Genomic DNA, 23,969 nt, shown 5'->3' with positions numbered 1-23,969 from the left:
TGACCTAGCCAACAAAGCCAACATCCCATAAGCAAATAATAAAGAAAAGCAACATTTTGCCCATAGGTCAGAGGTGCGTGGAATTAATGATTCTTTTTGACAATATTGCGATTAAGCAGAATTGCGAGTGTGTGTTATGTTAGTGGTGCAGAACTCAATTACTTGTGGCATGATGTTGCTAAAGTGATCTGTACTGCCAGTGGTGATGAAGGTGTTTTGAAAAGGTCATACAGCCAAGTAATGGGGTGAAAAGTTTGATGATTCAAACAGTGATCTGAGTGACTTTGCAGCAATTCACTGTAATATGATGTAGTAAACTTAATGTGGTATGTATTTATAACATGTTGGATAATAGGGTATATACTGTAGTTTACAATGTTACAAAATAACTAAAATAGAATTTAAATGATTTCTTTAGTATTGTTGGTTTTTACTTTATTCCATTGTGAAAGTTTTTTGTGCTCACATCAAGCATTCATGTCAATGCCTCAAAAATATTACCCATGTTAAAGATAACCCCCTGACATTTAGCCTAGAAAATTGGCATCAAAATTTGACTTTAACTCTAACATATACAATACTTGCATTTTCTGCTTTGCATGCATGCTACAAGATCAGAGCAACAGGCACACCTAAACCAGTATGGTACCAAGGTGATGTTTTTATATTTACTGTTGGCATGTGAAAGAAGGCCCATCAAATTGACAAGCTGAGAATTAATGACTTAGACAAAAATGTTCAAGTTTGTCTTGTACATACACAGATTGATTGCTAGTTTCAGTCATAAACAAAAATTATATTTCACAGTCCATGCCACCAGATTACTGTCTGGGTGCTGAAGACAGAAGTTTACACATACTCTCCTTGTTTTGGTAAGTGAAGACAAATTCCTTCAAGAGAAGAAAGTATATCTCCTATCAATACTCTTTTGATAAGAAGCAAGTTCTGAGAAAAATTTAATTCATTTTGACTTGGATCAATTGTCATTTTGGCTTGTGTTTTGCTGGTTTTATTATGAATACAATTAATGTTAGTTTTAGATGGCTGTTTCAAGAAGTTACAAGAATAAAACATTCTTGTCTGACAGATTGAGGCAAGTGAGTTTAGCTTCCTAACAAAAGGCTGCTTTTTTAAATATTGGTTGTTGAATAGTTTTGTTCCATTAAATGTTATCTTAAAAATTAGCTGTAAATAATCTGCCATTTGAGGTAATTCAGTGTTTTTCAATCAAGCTATTCCATTCAATTCCAAACCCCTCAGGATGACTAACATCTAATATAGCAGCTTTACTTGGTTGTGTATAGGGAAGGCATAGGTCACCTGCGAGAGGGGGGAGTTCACTATTATTTTTGTAGCATCTTTGATTGAATGGTGCCAGGCCAATGCTTCCGTATGGATCTCTGCAGTTGGTTCTATAGTTGGAAAGAGAGATTGACTCATTCCAATTCTATTGTAATGTTTTCCCATGTTTTTATAAAGCTGTATCTGTTTTTGAGGACCTGCCAGGGGCACTTGTAGTAATTGAGCCTCCACTGATTCAGTTATGCCACCACCTATCTGGCTTCAATTTGCCCTTCATCGGCAGGTCATTCATTGTTCAAGAATAAACAATTATGGCCTCAAGCAAGAATGATCATTTTATTCTGGGCACTAATTGCCTCCTTGCCTTGTCAGCTAGACAAACATAATCAGACAAAGGCATTTAAAAGTGACATCCATGCTCTCCATTTCATACACACATAACTGACATTAGAATTACATGTCATCAACAAATCCAGCAAGAAAGGTGAAACTCACTATTCACCGCAAAGCCTCCAAAGGATGAAGTAAAAGGTGGAGGAGAATGGTGAGAACCTAGATCTATAGGCCTAATGACATTTAACCAACTCTCTGCTGCACTCATATCATCCTGATAGACATCAAGGTCATAGCTGGCATGAACTTTAATTCTACTAATTCATTCAAAGGACTAACAGGGGACCCATGTGGCATCTCCCAATCCTCTACCCACAAATACTCTGGGATGTAACTGATGCTATTTTCTCCACTTCTCAGTTAGTAATATCTGTTCCCTGTGATTAGGAGAGGACAGCAGCTCAGCCAGTGGCATTTCCACCATCGCTGGTTTCCTGCAGGTGAAGGCCACAATTGTACTTCCCTTGCTCCTATCACCAACCTGCAGAGATCATCAACAGAAAAGGTGTCCGCTCCATCAATGCTCAAATTATATGTGGCCATCAATTTTTGGAAGTCTGCACCAAATACCCTAGGAGCTAGCATGATTCTTACTTGCTCGGGAACTCTCAGGTTCCTTATTTCAAAAGTCCTTTGCAATGCAGGAATGATTGTTACAATGTACAACTCTGATCACATTTATACCAGATCATAGTAGAACAGAACATAGACGTCCCTAAGAAGAGGGTTTGATGCCTGGAGCACTGCAGTGGAACCTGGCAGGTTAATAGAATGTGCTTTGCATCATTGTGGCATAATGTACTCTTTACAACTGGAGCTGACAAAGGGGGAGTGTCCTTGATGTGGACAAAATGGGGTTTGACAGCAATCTCTTGACAATGAAGATGATGATAAAGACATTGACCAGGAGGCTGTCGAAGAGACCATGACAGAGAAATGCATTGTAAAGCATGAGAAACCAGGGATAGCTTCATTGAAAACCACATCCAGGATAAATGTGCTGGGTTTGGACTTGGTTTAACTGTTTAACGTTGTACTGGTAGCCTGATGGACAACTGCTGCTAAATGCAAGGGACATGTGGACGTTGTTATTCTTGTAATCTTTGACTTTACTTTTGCTAAATAAATAGGAACATAGGAACAGGTGTAGGCCATTCAACACATCAAGCCTACTCCACCATTTAATCGAATTATGGCTGATCAAACACTTTAATGCCTTTTACCCACACTATTCCCATAACCCTGTCAACCATTGATAATCAAAAACGTATCAATATCTGGAATTTTCTACCCCAGAGGGTTGTGGAGTCTTTGAATATGTTTAAAATAGAGGTTTCATCACCCTCTAAATAAAAACATTTCTCCTCATTTCAGTTATAAATGACATTCCCAGTGGAAAGTGTGCTCCCTTGGTTCTACACTCCCCAACCAGGAAAAACATTTTACCTGCTCGATTTATTTAAGTATTTTGAAGGCTTCGCTGAGATCTTGTTTCACTCTTCTACCCCAATATCTGGCAGATTGTGGTACGTATGGAGGGTGCAGAGTCTGTTCACAGACATGATTGTCAATGCTAAAGTGGAGTAAAATATCCTGGCATGAAACAAAATAATGAAACTTTGGTAATTGATTAGTGTCATAAACCAATTAACCAAAAAGAGGAAACAGCAGCTGTTCAGTATCTCCGTAAAAAACTAATATACTGTACTATGAAATAATTTATTCTCGCTTTTAAAGTGTGCTTAACTTTCATTATTTCAGACACAATGACATGCCATGGCAGTTGAGGAAGCGAGTGCACAATGACCTTTCTGCCATAGACCTTAAAACATGGAATGTTACCCACACCAATATTGAGAAGCTCCGGGCTGGTTTGGTTGGTGCTCAGGTAGAAGATTCTTTATTCTTGAAATGTAACATATGTATTGATGCAATCTTAATGAGGTGGAGGTTGAAGGAAGGAGAATTATTTAGGAAATCGCCAGAACCAGTATTAAGTTTGCAAAATAGTAGTGAAGGCGATCGTTTCAGCACGCTTAAGGATATATAGCCTAAAAATTAACCAGGCCTTTAATTCCTTGTTTCTCTCACTAGCTGGAAATCATCTATGCAGAGCAATAGAAGTAAGAAAAGGGGATATGTTACAAATTACTTAAAATAAAGAAAATTAAAATTATTTCACTTGAATGATAAAAATCCAATAAGTTAGTGTCCAGTTGCTGTTCTTTCAGTTGATTGTGCCCCGAAATCCCTTTTGCAGGAGCTCAGATACAGCCAAATTTCAGGTGAAGATGTATGGATGCATGGTGAGAATTGGTTCATGTTGCAAGTGAAACTTGCAAAATCAGACTTCTCAGAAATATTGAGATCAGTTGTAGTGATTTAGCTGAGTCTGAGTCTGCTTTTTCTTCGGTGTTACAACCAGATTAATGAGTATTGATAAAAAGCTGTGTCTTTAAAGGTGGTTCAAACAAACTAACAGTTTCAGTCATACAACTGGAGCTTCAGGTTGGGACACTCTGCTAAGAAGGTAGATTTGGTGCCCCTCTTCTGAAACCAGGCTTTTACCAGATAACTGTGGAGACATTTGAACAAGAATGAGCAACCTTTGTCCAAAACTGGCTGATGTAGATATCTTGTTCACTAGCCCTTTGTATTGGCTTGCTTGGAATGTTCCTAAAATGCAAGGAGTGTCTGTTTTGAAGGGGTGATGAGTTCACTTTTGGTCTGGTAATTTCTAGAAGCAGTCATCTTGTTCACTGTGTTTGATAGCAGTCATTTTAAAAACTAAACAAAGTATTTTTAAAAGAGAAAAATAAGATCTCTCTCTCTTCCTGCCCTCTGGGTATTTCACATGTTCTGGTAAATTTGTCGGTGTAGACACCAACAGTCCTTTTCTCTTTCCTTCTAGGGGACATGGAAGTCATTGTCTGTAATATGGGATAGCAAGAACTGCAGGTGCTGGAGTCAGAGATAACACAGTGTGGAGCTGGAGGAACACAGCAGGCCAGGCAGCATCAGAGGAGCAGGAAAGTTGACTTTTCTGAAGAACGGTCCTGACCCAAAACATCAGCTTTCCTGCTCCTCTGCTGCTGCCTGGCCTGCTGTGCTCCTCCAGCTCCATACCGTGTTGTCATAGTCTGTAATATTGCCTGTTTTCCGTGCCTGGTCACCATGATGTTTTGCCATGATTCCGGTGATTATTACATAATTGATGAATCACACCGTGAAGTTACCTCACGGTCAAATGCCTCAACCAAATTCTTATTTATCTGTCTGCCTGCTGCTGTAGTGCTCAAGTTTAAAGGTTGCACTCCGATTCTATGCACTCCAGATTTCATGTGTTGTACCTAATTTAGGCTAACTCACTGTTCCAAAGGGAATGTGAATCAATAAGGCTATTGTGGTGCAGTGGTAGTGTTCCCATTTCTGGATTCAGTCCGCCTCTACGCTACATATGTATTGTAACCTGTTATGAGCAGCTTGTTTAAAAATCTATCAGGCCAACCCCCTATGGAAATACTGACCACTAGAGGGCATCAATGTTTTTTCATTGAAATAATACAATGGCAAACAGCATCCTTTTATTAAATTGAATAACATGGGATTTTCTGCCAAACAACAGGCGTTTAAGAGTTTGCCTTCATCCTAAACTTGAACTTTACCAATATTCCAAAAATATAATAAGAAATAAATGTCAATCTTTAGAGATGCAACATCATGAATTATGTCAGGTTAGATATTTCTGCTAAATATTTCATTTTAAGCAAACGTTGAAAAGAACAAAAATGATGTTTAAAAAAGAAATACGGAATGAACATGAGAGAAAGCAAGTACCAATGACTCTGTATTTCTGATTAGATAACTTCCTATTTGACTTTACTGGTCCAATAAAACTTGTTTCTAATTTATTGCAACTAGTTTTGGGTTGCTTATGTGCCCTGTAATGCACAGAACAAAGATGCAGTCCGTCATGCACTGGAACAAATCGATGTGATAAAGAGAATGGTACAGATGTTCCCAAAAGATTTTCAGCTAACAACAACAGCTGATGGTATGTCATAGCCTAATCTATATTTGGCTTTCTGCCCTTGCACAGCAGGTGATATTGTAAACGTATACAATGTCTACATTTTGTTAGCAAACTGAAGAACAAAGAGGTGATGTGAAAGCTCACAAATATTGACATATTTCAAGAATGCATGCAAGTGAGATTTGAAATTTGAGTGTGCTATGGAAATGGGTAAATAATGAATGTATGGTTGCAGATTTAAGGAATAGTTTGTAACTTTGAATTTGGATCATGCTACATGAGGAGAAATTTTCGTCATGTCCTAGATGGTAGAGTTTTGGACAAAATACTGCTAACAACTTGAGATACTGCATCAGCAGTAAGGTTGCAAGAGGATTATGGGATTAATGCTTTCTGCAGAGTATAATGCTATTGATTAACTCTATTAAAGGAATCACAGAAGTATTTCACAGTGGTAAAATAGCCAGCCTTATTGGTGTGGAAGGTGGACACGGAATCGACAACAGTCTCGGAGCTTTGCGCATGTTCTATGAACTTGGAGTCCGTTACCTGACATTAACACACGTTTGTAATACACCATGGTAAGTTGCCTCTGAATTGGCAAATAAGGGGCTAAACACAGCAAGATCATTACCTGAACTAATGCGATGGAAGTAAATGAAAATAGTCATCATGGAAAAATATCTTAACAAGGGGAGGCACAGTGGCTCAGTGGGGATGGCACGGTAGCTCACTGGTTAGCACTGCTGCCTCATAGCACCAGGGACCTGGGTTTGATTCCAGCTTTGGGTGATTTATCTTTGTGGAGTTTGCATGTTCTCCTTGTGTCTGCGCGGGTTTCCTCCGGGTATTCCAATTTCCTCCCACAGTCCAAAGATGACCAGGCTAGTTGGATTGGCCATGGTAAATGTGGTGTCACAGGTATAGGGTGGGGGTCTGTGTCCAGGTAGGATGCTCTTTTGCAGGTTGGTACTGACTTGATGGGCTGAATGGCCTCCTTCCACACTGTAGGGGATTTCTATGATTCTAATTCCAAGTTCCAGTATAATGGAGACTTGTCCATGCTGCCTAATATCATGGAGATAACTATAATATAAATTCCAAATTACCTTCCTTTAGTTTGGAAATTTAACAATGTGCTGATAAACCCCCATGCGGTATCATGGACTAAAGTCAATGATTCTCAACATTGTGAGTTTAGCTATGAAGACATGCTGAGCTGATAGCAAAAAATAAGAAACTTTTTGTCTAATAAAAACAGAACTGAAAATTGTTGTGATGAAAATATCAATTGGAGGCATTTTCTTCTCTATTTGGAATGAATAGGAAAGATTTTTATATGTGTGAAATTTTTGTATATGGGAAAATAGTCCATGTCATGTATCACCCATGGCTGAAAACAGCAGGAGGCCAGTTTCCTAGAGTTCTGCAACTCAGTTTGAAATCTGACATGTAGAGGCGTATCATTACAGAAAAGAATAATTCTCACTCTCTGTGGGAAATTATTTCCTATCAGCTCGGCATGTCTTCGTAGCTAGGGTTGTAAACTCACAATGTTAAGAATCAATAACTTTAGGCCATGATACCGCATCAGGGTTTATCAGCACATTGTGCCACTGTGCAACCTTTGACTTACTGTTTTACATTGTACTAACAATGCAAAACACAGTTATTGTAGATATATCATTTATTTTACCTTCTCTCGTTTTTCAGGGCAGACACAAGCAAAGTGGACACTGGTAGTGTAAAATCTGGTGTCAATGGACTATCTGATTTTGGTAAAGTTAGTAAACTCTCCCTGAGGTGGTATAAATTTGCTTCTGATTTACATTAAAGAGTTTACTAGATATCCCTGTTGATGTCTCTGAGAAACATGCAAAAAGTACAAAAAAAAGCATTCACAATGATATATTCTGTCAGAGTTCTTTGTCCTTACATCAGTATATTGCTGTGATGTATATGGAGAGATTACGGCTGTAAAAGGAAAGCTTCTCATTTAGAAACATTGCTCATTCTAAGTCTTCAAACAGCTTGGTTGATATTAATCAGTAGTATTAGAACACGGGCAAAATACAAAACCTATCTGATTACTGTGAATGAGCAGGAGAATGAAACCAAATCATTTATACAAGCCTTGCCAAAAACCTTGTAACAAAACCCTTATTACAATCTTTCACTACTTGTTGCAATTGTGAGTAGTGCCCATGGGCTATAGAATTGCACAAGTTACATATTTGCTCAAAAAAATGAGGGGAGATATAAATTTTGTAACTATCAGTCTAAGAGAGTGAAGGGAAATCCACTAGGACCATTGTCAAAGGACAAATTTTCACTTGTTAACAGCCAGCATGAAGTTATAAAAGGCAAATTGTATCTTGGCTAACCAAATTGACTTCATTGAAGTAACAGAAAGAGTTGATGAAGTAAATGTTTATAGATGTTACATTTGCTAACAAAATAATTTAGGAAATAGAAGCAAATGGTATTAAAGTAATCATGTTTACTTGGATTGTAAATGAATGAAAGATACGGGGTAGACAATAATGATAAACATATATTTTATTGATTGGAGAGGACTCTTCTGGAGGTTGACACTAAGAGTTTTGCATTTCTTGTTATGTATAAATAATTTGGAATTGTGTGTAGACTGTATAACTTAGATGTTAGCAATGTAGTAAATAGTGAACAGTAGGATGTAGACAGACTAGTGAAGATGGCAGCACTTGGTAGATGGAATTTAATGCTGGTAAGGGTGAAGTGATGCAATTTGGGAGAATCTCTGGAGGGGTAGTGGAATCTCAATCAGGCTTGTCCAACAGGTGGCTGGCAAGGGGTCCAAATACAGTACAGAAATTAGAAGTGGAATGCTCTTTGAGGAGTCGCGCATCCAATTAAATGTAATTTCTCTCCCCCATTTGTGGGTGATAACATGAGCAACTCCATTGAGTCTGAGGCCTGTGGATTAGGAGCTGCCAGAGTGGGGGAGGGGAGGGAGAGACCGGATGTTTGCTGGACATGCCAGTTACCAGCTGGATTCAGGGGAAAGTTGCCAATGGTGCAGAAGAAAGAAGCTGAGTCAAGAAGTGAGAATGTGAGAGGAAAACGAGCCTTCGTCCTTCCTATCCAAGTGCTGGCCTGCTGAAGAAGGCAATCAATATGGTGGAGCATGGCACCTCAGCCCAGGATAGGCAATGGTGGTTATGAGCAAGGGAGAATGTTGTTAAGCGAGTAAATGATTAAGAGAGAGACAAAGGCAGGGGAGGATAGAGAAGAGGAAGAGAGAGAAGGAGTGAGAGGGAAAGAGTGAGAGTGAAACAAATATTGAGGGAAAGAATGAATGAGTGTGTGAGTGTGAAGGAAGGTGTGCAAAGGAATGAGGAAAGGAAAGGATGTGTGACAGAGGAAGAGCTGCAGTGTAAATGAGTGAGTGAGTGTGTATGGGAATATTGGGAGTGAGCTGGAAACCTGTCCACCTTCTCTTTCTCTTCCCTCCCTAAAAGCCTACAAAGAAGGCAGGCTTATTGAGAAGGAAATCCCAGGCTGTAAGGTGACCTGCCTCTGATCCTCATGGTCCCAGAATGAAAACAGGAAACACTGGAAATAATAGCAGGTCAGGCAGTATCAGTGGAGAGAAAGCCAATGTCATCATGCCAGTCAGAAGCACTGAAACCATCATCCTACCCACCATTCACAAATCATTCATACACATAAACAACTCAATCGTCTGCAATGTTTCATTGGCCGCTGCATTTCTTGGGGACAGGTGTGAAAAGTCTTTTATTCCACTAGCCTCTGCTGCTGGTCCTGGGGGGAAGAGGAAGTCCTGTACAGCAGGAGCTCCAGGTGACTGCCCACAAAGCAGGGCACCAACTTCCCCCTATCTGCTATGTTCAGGACAAATGTCAGGAGCCATGCAGGGCAGCTCCAGAATGACATGGCTTGTCCAGATGCACAATAGGCTTATAAGGATAGCACCTATGTCCTGGATGCCAGTGAATTCTGGGATATGCAGTGAGTGTTGAGTTGCTCAGCAACCAGTGTATGCTAAGGTTAGACAGAATCCATAATTAATGCAGCAAGTTTGGTACAGATTCAGTGAGAAAACTTGTTTGGTGTCACAGTGAGCATCCCTCCAACAAATTGGATACAACTTTCAATTAGCCAAAAAGCAATAAAATCTGCCCCTAATTTTTGTGTTTTGTAGAATTTCAGACAATATTTCATCTTTTCCCCGTTATTGATGGTGTACAGACGGCTTTCCATACTGAGACTCCTCTTTTATTATGTTGAATTATAAGGATAACATTTGCCAATTATCAGTTTTCAGTCCAGCCACAAATGTCGCTCCCTAGCACTACTCTATCCCTCTCCCTGTCACTTTCTGAGGCTGAATCAAACTGTTAGTGGGACCGCCTGTTCTTTCCAGTTTGGCAGTTAGATATACCACTGTTCTGCCATTCTCACATTAAATCACTCTATCAATACCCTTTCTCCCCCAGAGCTCCACCTGCCACCATTGCATAAATGCTGTCCCCTCCACACTTCTCGTCAGCTCTGAAACATTACCTTGCCCTCTCTCCACAGATGCTGCCTGACCGACTGTGATGTTCAGCAGTTTCTGTGTTCAGTATGGCAGAAATGATTTGAAAAGCCAAATGGCTTATATTCATTTTATGTTCCCGTTCTCCTCTCATGGTTCTCCTCCACTGTCCAGCATGATGGAAAACTCTCCTCAGTTGGTTCTACTTGTCTATCTAATTGTCATGAACGTACCTCCATCAATGATTTTTATTCCTGTACATATTTGATTTAAAACAAAACCTTTTATTAAAAATAAAAAATATTTCCCCAGCACTTTTGCTTTTATTGGCACTGCCAATGATGCAGCATCAATTCCAAAGAAGTCATACTGGACTTGAAACATTAACTCTGTTTTTCTCCACAAGTGCTGATTTCGTCCAGTACTTTTATCTCAGATTGCCAGCATCCAGAGTAATTTGCTTTTATTTAACTGACAAGACCAACAATTGTTGTCCATCTCTAACTGCCCTTGAACTGAGTGGCTTGTTACACCAGTTATGAATGGACCACATTGCTGTGCATCTTGAGTTGCCAGTATACTAGACTAGGTAATGATGCAGATTTCCTTCCCTAAAGGTCATTGGTGAATCTGGTGGGTTTTTATGGCAATCAAAGATAGTTTTGTAGTCACAATTACTGAGACTAGCTGTCAATTCCAGATTTTTTACAAATTGAATTTAAATTTCGCTAACTGCTATGGTGAGATTTGAACTCATTCTCATGGCATTTCCCTGGTGTCTGGATTATGGTGGTATTACCACAATACAAACTAACTATGGCCTGGTGGACTGTTAATCCAGAGACCCAGACAACATTCTGGGGACCTGGGTTTGAATCCCGTCGGGCACATGGTGGAATTTGAATTCAAAAAAATATCTGGAATTAAGAATCTAATGATGACTGTGAATCCGTTGTTGATTGTTGGAAAAACCCATCTGGTTCACTAATGTCCTTTAGGGAAGGAAACTGCCATCCTTACCTGGTCTGGCCTACATGTGACTTCAGACCCACAGCAATGTAGTTGACTCTGAACTGCCCTCTGGGCAATTAGGAATGGGCAATAAATGCTGCCTAGACCAGCAATGCTCTCATTGTGTGAATGAATAAAAAAAAACTTTTAAAATTCTTTCTACATTAAGGGAGCTACATAGACAGAAGTTATTAATATACGTATGGAAAGAAAGAAAATACCAAACTAGAATCAAATGCTTACTGTATCTGCCTTTCAGAAAGTTGTAGAAGAAATGAATCGTCTGGGAATGCTGATTGATCTATCTCATGTCTCTGAAGATACAATGTTAGCTGCACTTGAAGTATCAGAGGCTCCTGTCATTTTCAGTCATTCATCTGCATTTGCTTTATGCCACAACTACCGTAATGTGCAAGATGATGCTCTACGTAAGCTGGTACAAGGAATCATGTGCAAACTTTAAATGTTCTATACTAATATTTAATATTTATAATAAATAAATTGCACCAACATTTACTGAATGAATAAAAGTAAGAGGTTAATATAAAAGTCAGTGATTTCAGATATGAGATATACCATGAGGTCCAAACCTGGCTGAGCAATTAATCACTTCTGAAGAAGGGTCTAGGCCCGAAACGTTAGCCTTCCTGCTCCTCTAATGCTGCTTGGCCTGCTGTGTTCATCCAGCTCCACACCTTGTTATCTGAGCAATTAATGTTCTCTTCACCATTTTCTTTGCACAAGAGCAAAACTTTACCCTTTATCTCACCATTATTTCTCAAAAAGTGCTGAATTGGCTCATTAAATATTCCACAGAAAGTTATGTACATTATTAATAGCTGAATTACTCTTTGAACACAAAATGATAATTGTGAATTTTTATTCATTTTCTTTTCTGTCTCTTTACTCTGCCTTAATCCAGATTTATCTTTCTTTATTTCCATGGTTGTACTGGATTTGACTCTAAATCATGCTTGTTCTCAGTCCTGAGTTGATTTATTAGGAGATATACAGGTGTCAGATTGTCCTTGCCAGGCATCCAGAAAGTTATGATGCAACATATTTTTGAGCTGAATGTTATCACAGAAAAGGATCTAAATCTGACTCTTTATCTGTCTATTTGCAGACAACTTTTACTTACACTTTTACCAAAAACAAATGAAACCATAAAGTGTTTCCATATTTGACAGCAATAAATTACAGGCAGAATTACATTTAGAGTTTGCGGTGTTAAAAACCGTAATAGCAGGCTGGAGCAATTTTATACTACTTGACTCCTGAGATGCATCATTGCCTTTCTGAAAATTCTATGCAATATGTGAAGTTGTTGAATTTTTTTGCTATACTCTTATTACATGCCTTTTGAGTGGGAAGGAAGCATTAAGATATGATTGATAACAAAGGTTGGCAATCACAGGTAATTTCAGATGCAATGGCGTGCTGAACAGTAAAATTGGAACTAATTAATTGTTATGGGACATGTTGTAGCTTCAATTCATTGCAATTATCATAGGGATTATTGCTTTTAGATTACTTTGATAGATAACTATGAGATAATTGTATCTTCGCGAGTTTGAAAATATCAATTACTGATGGCAGAAATATATATGAATTGATTCCCCATATGTACGTTATAATTTGTGACACCCTGGCCCATAAGCATGGTTTTGTTTAAGCTTATAGGTGAGAACAGTTTACAGGCTGGGAGAGACAATCTGTGTGTCTTTGGAGCCGAGTTTCTGTGTCAGTAGTAACGAGCAAGAATCATGAACGTGGAGGAATTATTGGATGAAGACTTGCTAGGCTTCTGTCTTCAGTTTTAATTTTGACAGATTTTAGAGCTCACCATTTGACTAAGTGTGTGGGTAAGCTCCTTCCATATCTGCAGAGAAGGCAAAGGTCAGGAACATGCAGAAGAAAATACCAAACAAAATGGGCTAGGACACAGCCCTGTTTCATTCCACTCTTCATCCTGAAACTGTCAGAATGGTGCTGTCAAACTGTACAGTACAGTGTGCGCTGTCATGGAAGGATCAGATGACACTGGGAGATTTGGTGGATGGCCAATTTTCTCTAAAAGCGTATGGAATCTTGCCATACTGGTTGTATTAAACGATGTAGTGAGATCTACAATTACACCCAAGTTGTTAGTAAATTCTGCTACAATGGTCTACAGTGACAATCTGTCTCTTGGTACAGAAATCAAAATCTATTTTGAAGTTCTTTCTCAGCATGTGGCCAGCATTTATTGCCTATCCCTAATTGCTCTTGAACCACTGCAATCAATGTGATGTAAGTACATCCACGGTGTTGTTAGGCAGTTTCTGGATTTTGACCCAGTGACAATGTAGGAAAGATAATGTATTTCTAAGTCAGGATGGTAATTGGCTTGAAGAGGAAGTTACCAGTGGTAGAAGCATGTATCTGCTGCGCTTGCCCTATGAGGTGGCAGTGGTTACATGGATAGGGAAGGCAGTTGCCATCTTTGGCCAACTCATGAAAGGTGCATTGTCCCCATTTCCTATCAGAAATAGTAATTTATCAACTAAAAAACAATGCCAGAGTCCATCTATTCTTAAACCCATCATTGAGTAGGATCATGTAATGCCCCTACCTCTGGGCCAGAAGATCTAGTTCAAGATTATGAAGGCAATAGAGGTACATTATAACACATCCAAAAAACACTAGTGACGTTGAAGAGCTCCTGTGGTGCACAGGTAGTGTCCCTGCCTCTGAACCAGAAGGTCCAATTTCACAATCCCATTTGCCCTGACTGTATGTCACCATAACGTGTCCAAACAGGTTAATCAAATAAACTATATTTGCTAGTGAAGCTGTTACCACTTTTGCATCTGGTAACCCAAACCCTAATTATCCTGCTAGTTGCCAAATGTTTCTGAAATTCAGTAAGATTTAGCAAATTATATAACCTCATGCATCTACTTAATTTAGAAACGTAGAAACTAGGAGTAGGGCTCAAGTCTGTTCTGCTATTAGTTATGATCACGGTCAGAAATCACACGACACCAAGTTATAATCCAACAAGTTTATTTTAAAACACAAGCTTTTGGGGCCTAGCCCTTTCGTCAGGTGAAGTGAGAAAGAAGCACACAGAACACAGAATTTTTCAGTAAAAGATCAAAAGGTTGCACAATTGATAAGGATGTATTTAAAAAAAACCTAAGATGCTGTTAAATCTTAAATCATTTAGAAGGTTTTAATTGGTTAATATGTATATATAAATCCCTGAATTTCTCTCAGGGAAGTGACTTGAGAGAATTGAAAGTGTTATCAATGTAAAGAAGAGGTAACATTTTAGGTCAGACAATGCATGTTAGATATGAGGCCTTGTTTAGAAGCCGTTTGTGTTTTGGGGGTGGGTGGAGGGAGTGTGTGTCTGTGAAGGGGCGGAAGTGAGCGAGAGAGTGAGCGAGAGTGAGAGGAGTGAGCACGTGAGCGAGTGAGCGAGAGAAAGTGAGCGAGAGAGAAAGAAAGTGAGCGAGAAAGAAAGTGAGCGAGAGAGAGTGAAAGCGAGCGAGAGAGGGACACCATGTGTGTGTGTGCTTGAGAGACAGTGCATGCATGAGAAAAGGGTGTGTGTGTGAGAGTGTGTATAATGTGGTGGGGTCACCTGTAATACGACATGAACCCAAGATCCCGGTTGAGGCCATCCTCACGAGTACCAAACTTGGCTATCAGCCTCTGTTTGGCGACTGCGTTGTTGTGTATCCCGAAGTCTGCCTTGGACGACGTTTACCCGAAGATCTGAGGCCAAATGTCCTCGACTGCTGAAGTGCTCCCCTACTGGGAGGGAACATCCCTGTTTGGCTATTGTTGCGCAGTGTCCATTCATCCGCTGTCATAGTGTCTGCTTGGTTTTGCCAATATACCATGCCTTGGGACATCCTTGCCTGCAGCGTATGAGATAGACAAATGTTTGAACGGGATATGATGGTCAACTCATCGATCGCCAGTTCCAATGTGCCACAGCAAAAAACCATAATGACCTCCTCAGAAGACAGATACAGGATACGTCCAATAGGATACCCTTTGTCGTCCAGTACATCCCGGGAGCAGAGAAATTACGCCATGTTCTTCGCAGCCTTCAACACGTTATCAATGTTGATGAGCACCTTGCCAAGATCTTCCCCACACCTCCACTTCTCACTTTCAAACAACCACCAAACCTTAAACAGACTACTGTTTGCAGCAAACTACCCAGCCTTCAGGGCAACATTGACCACAACGCTATACAACCCCATCATGGCAACCTCTGCAAGACATGTCAGATCTTCGACATGGACACTACCATCACACATGGGAACATCACCCACCACGTGCACGACCGATACTCACGTGATTCAGCCAACATTGTCTATCTCGTGTGCTGCAGGCAAGGGTTCCCCAAGGCAAGGCATTTTAGTGAAACCATGACAACAGATGAATGGACACTGTACAACAGTTGCCAAACGGGGGATGTTCCCTCCCAGTGGGGGATCACTTCAGCAGTCGAGGTCATTCAGCCTTGGATTTTTGAGTAAACATCCTCCAAGGCAGACTTCGGGATACACAACAATGCAGAGTTATGGAGCAGAGGCTGATAGCCAAGTTCGGTATCCATAAGGCTAGTCTCAACTGGAATCTTGGGTTCACGTTGCACTACAGGTGACACCACCACACTATATACTCTGTCTCTCTCTCTCACACACACACACACACACACACACACACACACACGTAAATCTATGGGGTGAATTTGTATTTGCAGATACATTCTATTTTGTTCAAAAAACACAATTTATAGACAGTCAATGGCGTTTTATCAATTCCTACTTTAGAAATAAAACCAGTCTGACTCCAAACCAAAACGCAAATGGATTCCAAACAAGGCGTCACACCTAACATGCATTGTTGGACCTAAAATGTCACCTCTTCCTTACACTGATAAAACCTTTACTTCTCTCAGAGCAGTGACTTGAAAGGAATTCAGGGATTTACATATACACATTAATCAATTAAAACCTTCTGACTGATTAAAGATTTAACAGCATCTTAGGTTTGTTTAATACATTCTCATCGGTTTTGTGACCCTTTGATCTTTAAATTCTACTTATAAATTCTGTGTTCTGTATGCTTCTTTCTCACTTCACCTGACGAAGGGGCTACACTCCAAAAGTTTGTGTTTTCAAATTAACCTTTTGGGCTATAACCTGGTGTCATGTGATTTCTGATCTTGTCCACCCCAGTCCAACACCGGCACCTCCACACCATCACTATGATCACTGCTGATCATCCAACACAGTACTGTGTTCCCACTTTCTCTGCATACCATTTGATCCCTTTAGTCCTAAGAACTATAGCTAAAACCTTCTTGAAAATATTCAATGTTTTGATCTCAACTGCTTTCTGTAGCAGAGAATTCCACAGGCTCACCATTGTCTGAGAGAAGAAATTTCTCCTCATCCCAGTCGTAAATGGCATACCACACTTCCTTAAACTGTGATCACTGGTTCTAGACTCCCCAGTCATTGGAAATATCCTTCCTGCATTTATCCCATCTGAGTCCTATTCAAATTTTACAGGTTTCTATGAGATCCTCGCTTATTCAGATCCAGTATCTCTTCATTCATCGGCCCTGCAATGCCAGCAATGCACTCCCTTAATAACCAGAACATCATTCCTCAGATAAGGGGGTGAAAACTGCACACGATACTCCAGGTTTGGTTTCACCAAAGCCTTGAGTAATTTCAGCAAAATATTCCTGTTACTGTATTCAAATCCTTTTGCTATGAAGGCCAACATACCATTTGTCTCCTTCACCACTTGCTGCACCTACATGCTTACTTACAGCGACTGGTGTACAAAGACACTCGAGTCTCATTACATCTCCCACTTTCCCATTCAGATAATAATCCGTCTTCCTGTTTTTTTGCTACCAAAAGTGATGAGATATCTTGCATGGAAACAGAACTTTTAGTCCCATTTCTGCATCCTCCTCACTGTTCACCCTCCCACCCAGCTTTGTGTCATCTGCAAACAAGATAAATCATTAATCTATATTGTGAACAGCTTGGGTCAAAGCACTGAATCCTGTGGTACCCTACCTGTCACTGCCAAACACTCAGAAAAAGACCCACTTATTCCTGTCTGCCAACCAGTTCTCTACTTCTCTGCATCCACTTCTCTTTTAACCCCTTCAGAGTCTAGCATGCTAAGCCCTTCAGAGTGCTTTCTGCTTCAATGAGATCACCTCTCATTCTTCTAAACTCCAGAGTGTATAGGCAAAACTTACTCAACTTCTCATCATGCAACAACTCCTTGTGAGCTTTCACTGTATCACCTCCAAGACAAGTTAGCCTTCCTTCAATATTAAGGCAAAATCTGAGCATAATTGATGATAGGTTCGTTGTGACCACGTCAACTACCTTCAATTGTTGTGAAAACATGTCTGGTTTGCTAATGTTCTTTGGGGAAGGAACTCTGCCATTTCAACTTGTCTGACCTACATAAGACTCCTGACCCACAGCAATTTCATTAACTCTTAACTGCCCTCACCAAAGGTCTAACAAGGCTTTGAGTTCAAGGGTAATTAGGAATTGGCAACAAATATTGGTCTTGCCAGTGTCTTGTGGAAGAATTTTAAGCAAGTACTCCAAATGTGATTCAACCAAAGCTCCCATGGAGTTGTAGTTATAGCTTTTACTGGTACTTCAAAATCCCCTAAACCTGCCTCTGTTTAATTGTAGTATACGTTAAGTCAAATAATTTGACATCTTGCATACTGCCTCTTTAGGAGTCTAAATGTGTATAATACATGCATGATTAAAATTACACATATTAAAACATTAACCTACCTTTTTCAGGTACTGATTCATCCAATGTGCATTTCATTTTAGATTTTTGATATTTAGAATATCTTTGTACCCTACAAACATGCTTTATTTTGCCATGCATGTTAACTATAACCAACAATATACTTCATAAGTTGTATTTAGAATTGTAATTCAGCCCATTTCATACATTATTCATTCTAATCGTTGTAGTACTGAGTTTTGCTAGAATTTAAAAGTATATTCATGATTCCACGATGCTAATCACTGAATCATACAAACAAAAAATATCCAAGTAAATGCAGTGTTAAATACAAAATTCAAATAAAATTTAATGTATAAATTGTCTATTTTGTTTATTTCTCAGGCAAACAATTCAGGCATTGTGATGGTAAATTTTTATCCTAACTTTATTTCTTGTAACGGAACTGCTACCTTATCCCAAGTGGCAGGTTAGTATGACCTATCACCATTTTGAATGATAAGAGCTGATGAATTTCCCGATCTTTAATAAATTGTTTCCTGTTTTAGACCATCTTGACCACATTCGAAATGTTGCTGGTGCCGATCACGTGGGCATTGGCAGTGACTTCGATGGTTTTGACAGGTACTTAGATAGGAGTTGGTTCCGATTTTAAGCCTACGATTATTTATTTGTTGCAACGAGAAAAAAAAATATAATGTCTCTTCTTTTGGTTTTAAAGGGGTCCTATTGGCCTAGAAGACGTTTCAAAATTTCCTGCATTAATTGCTGAGCTTCTCCAGCGTAACTGGACTGACAACGACATTAAAAAGCTGCTCGGTTTAAACTTTCTCCGAGTTTTTAAAAAAGCTGAAGAAGTGAGCATTTTTTTTTGTAAACAGGTTCATTACACTGTGATTCATAAAATATGTGTAAGCTATATCTTGCTAAATTAAAATTTTTTTAAAAAAATACGCATCACAGAAAACGAACTTGCATTTTAAATAGGCATTGTTGTGGTATTTTAATGCAAATAATTTAAATCCTCATTAAGCCCAAATCTCTGTCAAACACAATGTAGTTTTCTAAACTGGAGTGCTTCAACAGTTGTCGGTATTTGTATTGTTGGTGACATTTAGATAATCATTTTTCTTTAAGGAATATTTTATTCGAATTTTTTTGTCCTGTCTCTGACGGAGGACTTGCTCCAGAATTATGCTTGGGTTGCTCAGTAGTTGATTACAACCAAGTGTCTGAAGACGAAGGGTGAATCCCTTGGTATCTCAGATTCTCCAGCATCTGCAGTTCCTACTATATCTGAACCTCTGATTAGTCCCTGCAGTAACACAATGAATATTAGGGACTCAACATACAGAGAGTCGTAAGACATAACAAATATTAATCTAATTTATTGTTTATTGGAGGTCTTTAGAAAATTAATACTTCTAAAGCCTAAAGAATGAATCAAAGAACATGTTTAATATCTCTATTAAGATTATGTTCTAGCAAAATGAAAATTTCTATTTTAATTAATTTGATAACACCTTAGAGCTTTAGATAATACATATTTAAATAGTCCATGCTAGCTTTTAATATTTCTATTTTATTCTATTTAGATGTATATAAATATGTCTGTAATGTTTTCACGTGGAGAAAAAAAATCAGTGCAACTAAGACTAAAATTATAACATTTAAAATTAGAATGTTTTCCACGGGCTGTAAACAAAACAAGAAAATTTAGTTTCTCCACTATATTCAGATTTTACTGATATTTGTGCCAGTCAATTACACCAATAACATGCAAGTGTTATAAGTGTGCATTCACAGAAATATAATGCCATTCTCACTTTCTCAGCATTAAGAAAATATTTATTAAAAAATTTTATTCCAGCAAAGGAATGCAAAACAATTTGGTCATCAAATGATGGTAGTACTTCATGGCTACTAATGTAAAGCAATACAAGAGGAAGTCTTAAATCTGTGATGTGGAGTGCCGGTGTTGCACTGGGGTGGATAAAATCAAAAATCACACGACACCGGGTTATAGTCCAACAGGTTTATTTGAAATCACAAGCTTTCGGAGTGCAACCCCTATGTCAGGTGCAGTAAGAGGACAACACACAAACACAGAGTTTATAAGCAGAGAGATCAAAGGATCTAGAAATTGCAGAAGCAAGATATGGAGAACTGTTAGTTTCAATTGGTTAAGGTGCAAATTCCAGAATCCGTATGTATGAATGATTAAAGATTCTACAGGAGGCAGTCAGCCAGCCATTTTAGGTCTGTTCACTCTACTCACACCAGTTACATGATCCTTTGATCTCTCTGCCCTTCTGACATCCCCAACAAGTTCTGGGTCATTATGTTTAAGATTTCCTATAGTAAATGAATTACATCACACATGTATCTGTAAGTTTAACCAGGTATTTTTGTGTTTTTCAGGTAAGCAGACAGCTTCAGAAAGCCAACATGCCATCAAATTATATCATTGATCAGGATAAGGTGCAAAGTCCATGCAGAACATTTCTTGGCTACCCATCTGCAGCTTTTCACCATCCCTGATTCATATTATCAGCACAGTCAAGTTCATTATTTCCTTAAGAGCAATCAGAAGTTAAAGTAATAATCAGAAAGATACAAGATTAGAAATACATTTATAACATTAAACATATACAGCAACAGAAGTTCACAAAAAGACTATCATGACTGTACCTGAGGAAATAAGCTGCTGAGAAAAAAAAAACCTATTCAAATCTCTAATACCATATCATGGAATCCCTACAGTGCAGCAACAGGCCATTCGGCCCATCAAGTCCATACTGACTCTCGGTAGAGCATCTCCACCCAGATCTACTGCCTACCCTATCCCTGTAATCCTACATTTCCCATGGCTAATCCATCTAGCCTGAACATCCCTGGAGACTGTGTAATTTAGCATAGCCAATCCACCTATGTCTTAAAAAAAAAATAGATTATCTTGAAACATTGGTGTATATACATGCTATTAGTATCAGTTGCTTTTCTTGCAATGCATGGCTTTGTTGCAAGACATTAATAAGTAGTCAGCTGTGCCTCAGTATGTACCAATCTTGCCTTTGAATCACAATACTCTGGGTTCAAGTTTCACTCAAGAGCCTTAATAAAAACTACCCAGGCTGATAGCCCAGTACATATGGAGGGACCGCTGCACTGGTGGAGGTTCCACCATTGTGGTTTCGTCTGCCTTTGAAGGTGGTCATAAAAGATTCCAAAGACATTATTTTGAAATAGGTAAGTGAGTTATCCAGTATAATGGTCAATGTTTATCCCATGATCAAATTGCAAGAACAGATTATCTGATCAGTAGATAACAAGGTGTAGAGCTGGAGGAACACAGCAGGCCAGACAGCATCAGAGGAGCAGGAAAGCTGACGTTTCGGGTCTGGACCCTTCTTCAGAAAGTTATATCTTTCCACAAGTCCTGTTAAAGCTGATTAGATTTATTATCTTTCATGGATCACCATTATGCTAAATAGACTTCCTAATGTTTTCAGAGTGTCCTTACATTTGGAGGGATAGATTTTAGCCTTTTATCTATTCAGCTAACTTAGAGACTAGGGTCCAGAAAGGAAGCACCCGCCTTCACTGGCTAGCAGCCTGAAGCATGAAATATGCACATAAGCCTCTCCTACCACCTGCTAATTCTGAGCAGTGGCAGAATGAGACCCTGAAGGGGGCATTTATTGCCCACTGACAACTTCAATTGGGGGCATGGACCACCCACACAATACTTGCCCTGCTGCTTGATGGCACAATGCCCTATTTATAGTACCACCACTTCCTCAATTCCTGTCCATGGGTGGCCCATAAAATCAAGCCCATGGAAAAAGTAGTGGCTTTATTTGTTTTCTTTCTATATCTAGAAGTGCTCTTACACACAATTGAACATTATTTTTCTCATCACCAAATCACCCGTGGTAAAGCAGTGGTTTTATTGTATGTATCCAAGGAATGCTTTCATTTTCCCACATTGAGCAGTAAAGAATCAGAACAATTCTGTAACATTTAACGGTTTAATAATATTGCCAGTTAAGCTGCTGAAAGAGTCAGCTGTTAAAGCTGCAGTGAGGGCAATAGTTGAACAACAGAACAAACAGTATGGCAGCAAATTACTGCAGATGCTGGAATCTGTACTGAAAACAACAAATGCTGGAGATCAGTGTTTCAAAACTGATGAGGTTGGAATGCAGAAGGGCACTTTGGGGAATCACCCAAATTAACAGGCTGAGCCTACAATTCTCTCTGCAAAGCACAACTCAGCAGGACTTTCCTTCCAAATTTGATTCACAAAACGTGCAATGGAAAAGAAAAATGGCTGCCACCACACCAACAGCGGACAGAATACTTTTTGTTTGAGGGACTCAGCCCCCTGAATGATGTGAGGTTCCTCAAGGGGCAAGTATATTAATCAGGCACTTACCCACTACAGATTAAAGACATCTGTAATCACAGAATTCTGCATGCCTACCCTCTTGTAGTGACCAACCATGTCAATTACAAATCTTGGACACAAGCAATCCTGACCATGGCATTGATCATTACAAATTAATCCTAGCAACTTCTGTGAAGCAGAAGTATTCTCAGGGGATCTATAAACTGTCATCTACATTTACAATTAATAAACATATTCCAAGATCTCACAACTGCACATAGTCCTGGAACTGTTTTCTTCAACCTTGAACTGTATTTTTTTTAAAAAAAACACAAATCGCTTATATGGCTCCAGGCCTATATATTACCAGTCTGTATCAGATACCGTTGAAGCTTCCATGATACTGATATCCTTGATAACTCTCAGATTTCTTCTTCCAAGGGTCACTGCTTTACAAGGATGATTAGTGGGAGACAAGGGCTTCCCTCTCCAACCATGGAAGATAACTCTGTTACACAACCCTCTGACCAAGGCAGAGCCTTATAGCACAGTGTATATACTGTGCAGCACCTTCTTTCACTGTACAACCATAGACTGTGTAATTTCTCCCCATAATGAGGTTTCCATGCTTGCACAGGTGTGGGGATTTGTTGCAACTCACTACAGACAGTGTGCGCCACATAATCTTTGTAGGCTGTGCTCTGGTCAATTGGAACAGGTGAGAAAGGGAAATGATGGATAAAGAGTTACGAGAGTGGTAGCACTCTTCCAAAGAGATACCTCACCTTCACCAAGATCAACAGCAACAATATCAGACACAACAAGCCACACATAATTTGACAACTGCTTCTCATGGAACAAAGTGGATGATATCATCATTCACTGACTGTAAATTTATTGTTGTTGGTAAAACAAGCAACCTCTTTTTATTCCCAATTACAAATACAACTTATCAGTTTGTTATTTCTTCACTTTTTCTGTTGTTTAATAAAAGTTAACATTACAAACCATTTGTAGCTTCACAACATCTGATGCTCCCACATTCAAACATGACAATGTTTTATGCTAGTATGGGTGCTATTGGAATGCAATGGAAAACATAGAAATCATTGTTTGGCACTCAGGCAAGGAATCCTTACCAGCTTCATTCTTGTAGCTTCAGCTAAAATGACAGTCAATTAGACAGGTGATGAGATGAATTGAAAATTACAAATACATGATTAGATTTAAAATGAAGTGTTGCCCTCCACCTATGTACCCACATGTAGTTTGTTTTTCTTCTCCCTTCCACTATGTCTAGATGCAGCTCCAGGGCCTGCAGCTATGGTGGACGGAGCCTGGCCTACAGCGAAACCTGTTGCCTTTGAAGTTTTAGATGGATCATTCTTGGGGTGTTTGGAGCAAGAGAGTCCAGACAAGCTGAGTGTGTCCTGTTCAGATGTAGGTTTACCCTCCTTTACTGAAACTTCCGCAAGATTTGGGGTTGT

At 39.3% G+C, this 23,969-nt stretch overlaps 1 protein-coding gene across 2 annotated transcripts in view; it reads left to right on the top strand.

Annotated features, from left to right (window-relative positions):
• Nucleotides 1-23,525, top strand: part of LOC109930554 (dipeptidase 1-like) — a 34,782-nt gene extending 11,257 nt beyond the window's left edge. The window contains exons 2-11 of one of the 2 annotated variants that reach the window (XM_048606111.1): nt 808-872; nt 3,457-3,583; nt 5,617-5,749; nt 6,159-6,309; nt 7,442-7,511; nt 11,539-11,715; nt 18,477-18,561; nt 18,641-18,716; nt 18,814-18,949; nt 20,514-23,525. In XM_048606111.1, the coding sequence (XP_048462068.1) occupies nt 3,467-3,583; nt 5,617-5,749; nt 6,159-6,309; nt 7,442-7,511; nt 11,539-11,715; nt 18,477-18,561; nt 18,641-18,716; nt 18,814-18,949; nt 20,514-20,633 (1,065 nt within the window). In that variant the 5' untranslated portion in view covers nt 808-872; nt 3,457-3,466 and the 3' untranslated portion in view covers nt 20,634-23,525. The remainder of the gene's footprint in view (nt 1-807; nt 873-3,456; nt 3,584-5,616; nt 5,750-6,158; nt 6,310-7,441; nt 7,512-11,538; nt 11,716-18,476; nt 18,562-18,640; nt 18,717-18,813; nt 18,950-20,513) is intronic. The other variant, XM_020530026.2, reaches the window with a different exon arrangement.
• The last annotated feature ends 444 nt before the right edge of the window (nt 23,526-23,969 follow it).

The sequence above is a fragment of the Rhincodon typus genome, chromosome 15 (genome assembly GCF_021869965.1).
Source record: "Rhincodon typus isolate 14 chromosome 15, sRhiTyp1.1, whole genome shotgun sequence".
Lineage (NCBI taxonomy): Eukaryota > Metazoa > Chordata > Chondrichthyes > Orectolobiformes > Rhincodontidae > Rhincodon > Rhincodon typus.
This window is presented reverse-complemented; position numbering and strand designations above follow the sequence as displayed.